The following is an 11495-nucleotide window of genomic DNA, read 5'->3' as shown; positions in this document are numbered from 1 at the left end:
TTGAGCAGGCAAGTGGAAAATTGGCAGATCACATTTAATTCATTAAAAATACAATTTCACAGCACGTAGTTGCGTCTGATGCTCAGAGAAAGAGAAAGTGTTGAGGTGAAAGCAGCTCCAACCTAAAGAGAATGACAAGTCCAAGAGTGTGTGCACTTCTTTTTGAAATGGCGAATGAATGGCGAATGAATGTCGAATGGCGGCTGAAACGCACTCAAAAATTTATTATCGACAACTCGAAGTTCGACATGAATTTAATTTATTTGCATGAAAATCGGATTTGTGTGACCCCAAAGACATTCGAGCGTGAAATATACGAGCAGTAGCCGCACTTCAAGTCGGAGTTACTTTCTCTGTCCAGATCTGTCCGGTGTGGAGCGGTCAGACAAAGCCATCCTGACCATGACCACGTGGCCACCCGGAAGGTAAAAGACACAGAAATCGCCGCCTGAATGAACATGAAAAGCATTCGTGGGCGTACATTTTCAAGGCCATTTTTGGGCTCCGTTTGAATGTCAAGGCGTGGTTCTGCTCACTGTCTGTTTTGCTTTATGTTTGCTGTTTTTTATTGTCTTGTAGATTCAGCTTATTGTTAGTCACGGTATTTCTGTATCAGTTGAAATGTAGTCGAATATGGATTTGGCCAGTATCTCGTTACGCTTGCATGATTACCAGGTCGACGGCTCTGTTGGCCACTTTTCAATGTGTTTTATTAGCTATTATTCCTAAAATATGGCTTACGTCCCGTTTATTGTTATTTATAATGATTCATTTTGCACGTTTTTATGGTTGCCAAGTGCTCAAAAAGGTCACTTAGTGGTCATTGCAACCGTATAAAATGTTCTTCTAATTTTTTTTCGCTAATCCGTTTTACTCTGCGCCCAAAAGTATGCAAGGCTTTTTAACTGTCTTCTATTGCTTGGTAAATTGTCTTTTCCCGATACTCTTGTCTATTTCTAAAGGAAAAAATATCACTTTAAAAAAATTTGAAATAAGCAATAATTTTGCAATATAGTTTAATTTTCAATGAAGTTATATTTTATTATTGTTATAAGCTCTTATCAATTAAGTTAGTATTATTAGGAAGATAATCGTAAAGGAATTTCTTGTTAACTATCTTCAGCTTCAAGGATTGTAAAAGCATCTATATTTTTCATATGATATACCATAGTTATCTTACTTATGTTTTGAATAATTTAGGAGGTTATATATTTGCATTTTAAAAGCGATTTTGCCAATGTGAAACGTGAAGTGCAAAAATGTCAGTAGCATGAGATATTTTACATGTTGCAGCTGCTGTTTCCAAGTCAAGGAGCAGATGGGAAAGCGGAGAAAAAGGGGAGCATCAGGAGGAGAGCGTAAGACCAAGTGAAATTGTCGCATAATGATGTGTATGATAAATTTTACAAATCCTCAAGCAAGTTTATACTCCATGCTTGTCTTACCATGTTTCCTTGTCTTAGTTTTATTTCATTCGACATCGAGGGGATGAAGACCTGGAGCTAAGACTTGAGAGCGACGTGGCTGTGGCAACCTTTAAATATTTTTGCAATTTATTTACAAAGTACATTCACTGTCAGACACACACACACACACACACACCGAGAGACTCGCACATGCGTATGCACTTAACTGCATTCACATATGCAAAATAAAGTGATTACAAAGACTGCACACTCACCCACATACCACATACCATACACTCACACACATACACTTAACCAGACCATACATTTACCAAGAGAATTTAATTTATTTCCCCACACATTTATATGTTGATTAATACGAGTATTATGATACAAATTGTTGTTATTTTATTATTTTTTAAATTAATGAATTTAATTCAACAGTTCCGGATAACATAAGTGGATTCAAATATTAATTTAGAAGATTAATTTTATAAATAAAAAGTTAATATAAGTATCTCAAAAAAAAAAACAACCAAATATTGGTTAAATATTTATTTCATATCATAATTATTTTTTCATATTAGGCTTTGCACTCATCAAGTTGCAGACATTACCAAATAAGTTAGTGAGTCGATTATGTATCAATGTACTTTCGTTCATCCTTTAGTGCATAATTTATAATAAAAATATATATTAAATTTTAAACAAAACATATATATTCATACACGACGTGAAAATGTTAAATGTTTGAATGAAAAATCACAACTTGCTGTGCAAAAATTAGCTAAATACGAAAAAAGAAAAAAAATACATATGCGCACAACACAACATTAATGTAGATACATAAGTATATGTATAGATATTCCCATAGAAATCATTGAATCCGAAGTCGATGGTCAACATATGGTTGCTGTCGTGAAATTTGTGCTAGAGTATAAAGAATGAGTGAAAGAGATAGAATGCTGCGTGGGCAGACAACGGAAATGGGAGGTATATTTTAAAGATAAATACAAAAAATGTTTAAAAAACATGATAAGCAAAATGGTTTGCATGCTGCAGTTGCATAGGGAACCGAAAAAACAAAAGTTGCAAACCGAATTTACAATGCAAATGGTGCGAATTATTAGTTAACAGCCTGGAGTGAAATTTAATGCTGGCCACAATAGCAGATACATTTACAGATACACATTCAAATTGCCTGAAGATGCGCACAGAAGCCGAATACGAATTCAAATCCGAGTATATTCATATATATTTATGTATTTTTATGAGTTTATATCGCAAATTGTTTGTTTGCATATTCTATTTCTGCAGTATATTTTTATTTTTTTCTTAATATTTATTCAACTACTTTACTAAAACTAAAGGGAACTAAACAAAACTAAGAAACGGGCACAAATTGTTTATCTTGCAGTTGTTGGCGCCGGCCAGATATAAATATTCGCAACCAAAAAGCATCTGGGGCGAATTTTTTAGGGACAGAATAACAGAAGAAAGAAAGGACCAGACTCCACAAGTCAGCAGCCAGTGCCTTTAGAAACCGTAATAGGGCTGGTTTTAATGAAAACGTGAATCAGACTGCTTAATATTTTTGCCAACTAGTTTTTCCACCTTTTGAATCAAAAAGTGTGTTTTGCATCTTGTATTTCACAATAAAAGAAATAAATATCTGGCCGGGCGAAGAACATAGCATTTAATAGGGCAGTTAGGTTTAGTTCATACAGAATTTCTACAAATCGAATCTTTTAGATACAAACTGGAGGGCAGTGTGAAAGTCTTTGAAGTATCGACCTCGTTTCGAGTGCGGTTTTTCTTGAACATTATTATCGCCAAAACACTGGAAATTTTATGAGAAATAAAGAGATTGGAGGCAGCTTAGTTCTGTTTCCGCTGGATGTTTTTAAATCCAATTTTTTTCTTATTTACGAGCAACAGTTGTTTATATACCAAAACAAAGCAGCTGTTTGCTTATTTTAATACTCTTTCAAAGTGGAGAATAGCTATTTTGTTGATATGACAGCACAATAAAAAAGAGTGAAAGTTTATAAAAATATTTCGTGTACTTTCTCAAGTTAAAAGAAATTAATCTTAAGATGAATATTATTTTTTATATAGTACTACATTTAATTTTAAGGGAATACAGTTTTCATTGTAGTGCTACATGAATCTGTGCACTATTATGTTCCTCTAAATCGGATGCTTTTTACACAAATGATTCTGGTGCTCGGCTCTTACGAAATAAACAAGCAGACGGTTAGCCACTTGTCTGAGTGTGTTGTTTTCTTTTCTAGGTCGATGTGTGGACGCCTACGCCAACGCCTTCACTTTGACACAAAAACACACCCCAACACAAACACACACAGACACACAAACATTATGGCACTGAGTTCTGAGTCGCTCAATTAATTTTGATTGCAGCCTTGGCAGCTGTTTGCCGAAAAGTTCTATGAAAATGTGTACGTAGGTGTTTTCTGTTATTTTTCCACACAAATCCTTTATGTATTTTTATTAAAAATTTTGAGGTTGTGGAAAAAGCAATTTGTTGTATTTATCCCAGTTCATTGTAACGTTCATTTTGGCCCATAAATTTTCTTTATTTATTCAAGTTTATACACAAATTTTTCAGTTTTCTTGTCAATGTTTGAATTTTCATTTAGTTTGTTAAATGTATATAAAACATTTATAATTTTCAGATGCAACTTAGCTCAAAAATATGTTCACTAAATTTTTTTTTTTTTATTTCTCGCCTATAACATTGACCCCACTCAATATCATCAAGCAAACAAATAGAATAAAACGTCAGAGGTGCGAAAATTTATGAGCATCAGGTGTGAAAAGAAATGAACGCTTTTCCAGATGCTTTTGTTTATATTTATTTGTGGATGAGTTTCAAAAATATTTTCACTACCAGCAGTTAAACTTGAACTTGATCAAAATGTTTTGTTAGATAATTTAATTAGTTTCAAATAAACAAAAGGAATTACAAATTTTCTAGTACCTTGACTCTTCGGGCGTTATGTCATAAGAAGCAGAGCCTTGTTTTTGCTTTTACAAAATTGTTAGCCGAAAGTTGGAATTTTTGAATGTCAGAAAAGTTTTAATTGAAATTACAATTTAATTTCTGGTGACCTTCATGTGGCGCGTCAATTTGCTTGAAATGATGCGTGAACAGATACGAGAGTGACTATTTGAAATAAATTCGCCAGAAGCTAAAAACAAATTAGCTTTTTTTTGGCAAATGACATTGGAATATACAAAAAATAAACGGACATAGAAAAATAAATTTAAAAAAAGTCATCGTCGTTTACAAAATTAGCTGCAAGTGTTGAGAAGTGAGCTAATAAATCAAAATAAATGTATAAAAAAATAAATTAATACCCTTGCAAATTGTAGCTTTTATTCAAATTTCGACTAGTTCAAGATACTGTTTATCGAGTTAAACTCAAAAGATGCTTGTATTATTTGCATTATCTCTAGATATATGGGCAAACTGACTTTCTGTCGCTATTAAAAATATTTTCAAATTTTATGGACAGATGCAATTTGTTATAGCATAACTTGGCATCTAAAGCCGCCCACACACAAACTAATTGCAATCACTAGAATGTATCTATTAGATACAAATATGTGTTCAGGGTTCTCATCGCATTGCAGACAAATTGTTTTAAAATCGAGAGGGGACTAAATATTTTACGTTTTCTGGCACTTGAACAAGGCACACTTATGCTACCAACAGATTCACTTTAATTTCTTTTTTTCTTTTCAATATTAGTTTTTGTTTGTCAGTGTTGTAGTTGTTGTTATTGTTGTTAATGTCACCATGACGTCATGTGTATATAGCTTCCGCTGCTCATATCTAAATTTGTTTGCCCGCTGCCTACGTTGGCTTTATTTCTGGCGATTTTAGCATTCACAAAAACTGGCGAGTCTGCGTCTGTTCGCAGTGGCGTTGGCGTTGACGTTGGCATCGCTGCTGACGCCGACGCCGACGGCGACGCTGGCAGCGACATAAGGCTAACCTAAAACGTTTTCGTGCATTTTCGTAAATTATCTTTGGGCTCTTAGGATAAATGGAAAACTGTTTCAACAACTTGCGTCAGTTGAAAATTATACTTTGTTCGCTAAACACGCGCACAAATAACATAGCAGATACTTTTGCATTTTAGTTTCCAATCATTAAAATGGCTGTAAGTGTATTTTTTGGAAAATCTATATTGGCTACAATTATTACAACATTTAAAGACAAATTAAAAATAATAAAATTATAGCCGAAGTTATTATTTAGGAAATAAGACAAGTGAGAGTTATTGTGTCTTTGTGGAAAAAATTATTAAGTGATATTATTTATACAAAAAATATGGAATAGGACACGTAATTGTAAAAGTATCATTAACTTCACGAACAGATGAAAACACTCCAGGGAATTATAATTCTCGTCACTCAAACATTATATAAAATGTACTGAGTAAAAATTTAAGCATAAAGTACGCTCTAACACCCATAGTCAGATGGATTGTCATGTATATTTTCCGGTAAAAATTATTTGATTAGAGCACTGCAATCTATTAAATGTTAGCCAAATCACGCAAAATTATAAGTTATCTGAATAGGTAAATTGGCTGGTTTAGTTTAAAATTCATTTAATTTGAAAGCACGTACTGTTTTAAAAGTTATTACTAATTTTATTGTTGATAAAGTATTTAAATATTTAATAACAAATATGGAGAGAAGCATACTCCAATCCTTACATGGGTTCAGCTATTTTTATTTGAGTACAAACACACATCTATTATACGCCCTGTGGTCTGCGTATTTCTGAACATATTTCTGGCACATTTGAACGGTTCTCCACGCCCACTCTGGACAGCTGCCGTGCCATATTTCATTCTTGTATAACGTATTTGTGTGCCTCTTTACTTTTTTTTCGCTTTTGTAAATTAATATAAAAAATCACTTTGTTGACACTTTGGCCCTGGAATGTGGCGCCAAATCCTCCTGAGCCTCGAAACTGTTACACTAACCATTCGCATGTCATAAATTCTGAGCTGTCAGTCTGCACATCACTCACCACTGATAAATTTAAATATTACATATATATATATTCATATAATATATATTTATTTTCATTTTATCAATGCATAAATTAACATGCACTTTTCGACTTTTTTGGTCTGTGAATTTCAATTCTTAAAAATTGTATGATTTATATATAGAGTTTCAATTGTCAATGACTAACGATGTTATTTTATTTTTTTTTTTTGGCTTAAATATTAAAACATGAGTTCAAATTTAAGTAAAAATGGCTTCCTATCTAAATATCCATGAATTGATTAAAACAAAAAATAATAATGGTTCTTAATATGATTAAACATTTTCAATTTAAACGTTTATTATTATTTTATTAGAACGTTTACTTTCCTTGACCAATTTTTAAACTTTTTGTAGTATAAATTTTTATTTTAATTAAGATGTTTATGCAAGAACACCATTATTTGAAATATTCTACAATTTACTTGACTGTCATTTTTTTTTGTTTATAAATGGATCAACAAAATGTTGCACAAATCTTAAATCTATCTAGGAATATAAAAAGCAATTGTTGATCTGGCTCAATAAATTTTTGGCAACAAAACAGAAACCATAAAGGCGCAAAAACCATAAAATTTATTCTTAATGCGATTTAGTCTGTGTTTTCTGAAGCTCTGACTTAGGATTACCTCTTGAATAATATAAAACTATTTTAGTTAGAAGCAGTTAAAGTGTTCACAAAAATTTAAAAGGTTCGTAGACATTTAACGAAATTATAAACTGACTCTGTTGTAAATTTTTTTAAAGTTGAATAACATGCATTTTTCTATTCGCATGTAAAGAATATACCCTTATATATTTGTAGAGAAAAGTAATTAAAATGCAAAGTTCAGTTGTAAGAAATATAAAATCAAAAAACTTATTGTATTTTCCCGTCTTATCCCGATCCCCTCTGCTTAATGGTTTTTTCGGTAGTGTGGGCACCGCATGTACATTTTTATTTTATTTGCTGGTTAATGCTGGCCGGCGACCGCCAATTGGCAGGAGTCCAAATGACAAATTGAAATTATAACAACAACAAAGGCCGCAGCAACAAAACAGCACAACAACGCCCAACACTTTTTGGCCCTCAATAAAAAAGAGAAAAGCGCGCAAAAATGAATGTTTATCTTTATGTTCAAATGAAAATTTTTATTTATGCGCGCGGCCGGAAAAAGCCGAACAGCTGAAAAAATGAGAACTGAGAACTGTAAGCTAAAATAGGAGGGTTATTTGAAGGTCATGGTTGTCCGTGTACAGGGCGTGTCAAGTGCATAAAGAAATATTTCGGAATTAATAAAATAGTAAACATAACCGGAACTGTAATGCGAAATTAAATATATAAAATAAAACGTATCGCTTTAAGTATTTCCGTTTTATTTATAAACTGAGATTTGCTTATCATATCATTGTCAAATAAAAAGTTAAGGGATGTCAAAATAAACCAGCAAGGCTGCTAAAAATTGGATTTTAATATAAAAAAAAATATTACAAAAATATAAGTAATGAATACATGTATCAAATGGGAAGAGAGTTTATTCAATTAATCAAATATGTAGACAGAGAACAGACAGAGGCAATAAACAACGTCACCGTGTGAATCTATCGCTTGTCGACAACAGTTGTAAGATAGCTACAATTTTTATTTTATTCAATTAAAAATGAAATTAAAAAGCCAAAGGGCAGACTGAAGTTGCAGTTGCAATGATGGGTATTCGATTAAATATATATATTTAAAATTAAACCCATTGCAAAAGCAATTTGCTGCGCAATTCATTAAAATGCCTTCGCTTCGTTGGCTGTCATTTAAGCGAGCTGAGGCTGAAGATGAAATGTCCACCAAACAAGTCCAATAAATAAAAATAATAATAGATTTCGATATACTTTTAAAGAAAAGCCGTGAAAATCCAGCTGCATAAATACCTCTAATTATGTAAAATATGTAAAAATGGGATACCATTCTTGGAATAAAATGGCGAATAGGCAATATTATAATATGAATTAAATTCTTCTTTGAAAATTTATATTGGTACAAAATATTTGTTTAGCAATCGATCGTTGACAAAACTTTTATTAAAATGTTGTATTATTTCTGTGGACGGCTTGGTTTGGCTTTGGCAACGTGGTTTTTCAAAATGTATTCTAGTTGTATCATACATATATGAAATAGAAATATCTGTTAATGTATACAAAAGCTACAGAGCACAATAAATTAGCGTAAATACGCAAACTATAAATGAATGCATTCATGTTGTGCACATGAGATTTCAATTAAAATTCGTATGTATGCAAATTGCAAAACGATACGCATTATTTACCGTTTTAACTGTTGCGAATGTTGCGCTTGAAAATACAGTAGTTTTTGGTTATAGTGAACTAATTCATGCAAGGCATTATTTAGATTGTTCAACAGATTTTGTGTGCTTTTTGAATTTTGTTTCAGTTTGAGGTTATCGACCAAAATATAGTGAACACATATGTTTACATATTGCAAAAGCATAAATGGCTTTAATTAACATAGTAGATGACTTAATTAGATTTCTGGTTAAAACTAATAAAATTGTATACTTTCAACTGCTTTGAAACAAATTTTAATAACTTATGTGTGTGTATTTCAAATTATAATTTTTATTTATTTATTTTTTGAAGCTTAATCAGCCTTAATTCAAGACGAAAGTCTTATAAACATTTCCCGATTTTGTAAACAGTCACAAATTGAGTCAGACTAACAAATATTTATACTGTGCGCCCAAACCACGGTAAATTTCAATTAAACAGTTAGCGGTTTTCACTGTCAACTGTCACAGAAATTGCGACGCCTGTCGGACGTCTGACCGCGGCTGTAGTTGAGCTTTTTCCGTGCCTCGCTATTAAAATCGAAATTAATTAATTGGAAAATTAATGTACTTTCATTTGTGTTTTTTGTTTCCCGACTTCCATTATGGCACAAAGCATTTGCCCGACATTTGAAGTGGGTAAGCTTGCCGCACTTTATTCGAGGGCAAGAGACGGGGTCCGAGGGGGTTTGGGCTTCAGCAGAGTTGCCTACACTGATAAAAAAAATGTTCTAAAATCAAGATTTTGGTCTCAGAACTAAGATTTTTGGTCTAAAAAATGCGTCGAGAACATCAAATTCTTGAATTAAGAGAACACATCTTGATTTTAAGAACATTTTAAATAAGACCAAGCTCTTATTTTAAGAATAAATGTTCTTAAAATTAAAATCAAAAAATAAAATAAATGAAAACTATTTCTTTTTATATTTATATTTTTTTAATTTTATTTATTTATATTATATTCTGTTTTAGTAATTTTATAAATGTTATTTTAATTTGTTACGAGGGGGATTCGAACCGCCGCCTACTGCTTCACAACTGAAGCGGCCTCTCTAACCAGAGCGCCACGGTGCTATCATTTGTTTGATACGAAATAGTACCTATTTATACTTTCCTAACAATTTAAGATTTTTATTCTTATATTAAGACTTTAAGATTTTTTAGATTAATAATCTTAGTTTTAGTAATTTGGTCTTAAAATAATCTAATTTTAAGAACAAAATATTTAAGATGAATGTTCTTGATTTTAGAACTTGGTCTTTTTTTTCAGTGTATTTGATTTTGATTTCGAGCAAGTTCAGCAAGTGAAAAACGCAAATTGAGTTTCCATTCTGTTGATTCTCGGTTAAATACGGGCAATCTCTGAGAGATTTTCCTGTTTATTTTTAGAAAATAAAAATGCAGAATCTAAGACTACACAAATCGAAAGTTAACAAAGTAGTCTTAATTTACAGCAAGTTGGTTTATTTGCCAACTAATTAATGATATCGTGTTTCGGTATTTCCTTTTTTTTTTTGCAGCCACGCAACAAGGAACAGGAACAGGAAGTCCTCAACTGGGTCTTCGAGGTGATTGGCGAGAAGGTGCCCAGCGGACAGTATGAGGATATTCTTAAGGACGGCATCTGGCTGTGCAAGTTGGCCAATAAGCTGGCCCCAGGCTCCGTGAAGAAGATCCAGGAGCGTGGCACCAATTTCCAACTGATGGAGAACATCCAGCGCTTCCAGGCGGCGGTCAAGAAGTACGGTGTGCCCGAGGAGGAAATCTTCCAAACTGCCGATTTGTTCGAGCGTCGCAATATTCCACAAGTCACCCTATCGCTTTATGCCCTGGGTCGCATTGTAAGTTGGACAGAGTTAGAGTACCTCTATATAGTTTTCATAATGTCTGTTTTGAATAGACGCAAAAGCATCCCGAGTACACTGGCCCCACTCTGGGTCCCAAGATGGCTGACAAGAACGAGCGCGTCTTCACCGAAGAACAGCTGCGTGCTCATGAGGGTGAACTCAACCTGCAGATGGGCTACAACAAGGGCGCCTCCCAATCCGGCCATGGTGGCTTCAGCAACACGCGTCACATGTGAGCTGGCAGTTAACACCCTCCAACATACACACACACACACCCACACGCACACACACACTCAGCCGAGTACACCAAAAAACAATTAGTTAAAGCAAAGTTGATTTGTACTTTCTTTGGCAGTTCTTATGGTTAAAGTCGTTGCGCAGCGCGCGCATTTGGCACTCTAAATGTAATTTATATATTATGAAACAAATAAATTAATTAATTTTAATACAATACAAACATCAAGTGGACTTGTTTCACGCAACGTCTTTTTCTGCCCTTCTCACTGGATTAGCATTATTTTTGCGGTTAATTAGGAAAAACACGCAATAGCCGCAGACGCGGATTAAGTGGTTCTGCCAACACTCCATTGCACACTCCCATCTCTTCCTTTTCGCACCCCATTCAAACAGAGTCCTGTCACAACACACAGCACACCTTTGTTTCTGTGTCTTCATGCCGACTGCTCGTTGCCCACCTGAGATTACACAAATTACAATTTCAACGCCTGCACTGACAGCGATAAGCATAAGAAATGTCAAGGCCATTTGTATTTGTATTTCTCCTTCTGTCTGCATGTCTCTGTAAGAGAGACAAAGCAAACATTGTAGTTCTATTT

General features: G+C 33.5%; 1 protein-coding gene across 1 annotated transcript; it reads left to right on the top strand.

Annotated features, from left to right (window-relative positions):
* Window positions 1–5462: 5462 nt before the first annotated feature.
* On the top strand, window positions 5463–10990 carry LOC117792225 (myophilin). The gene is made up of 3 exons (XM_034632279.1): window positions 5463–5596; window positions 10333–10653; window positions 10713–10990. Exons 1-3 carry the CDS (start codon window positions 5591–5593, stop codon window positions 10893–10895), a joined length of 510 nt encoding a protein of 169 aa, XP_034488170.1. The 5' UTR covers window positions 5463–5590; the 3' UTR covers window positions 10896–10990.
* Window positions 10991–11495: the final 505 nt, after the last annotated feature.

This window comes from Drosophila innubila (assembly GCF_004354385.1).
Source record: "Drosophila innubila isolate TH190305 chromosome 3R unlocalized genomic scaffold, UK_Dinn_1.0 2_E_3R, whole genome shotgun sequence".
Taxonomy (NCBI): Eukaryota; Metazoa; Arthropoda; class Insecta; order Diptera; family Drosophilidae; genus Drosophila; species Drosophila innubila.
Note: the sequence above shows the minus strand (reverse complement) of the source record. Positions and strands in the feature narration are given on the sequence as shown.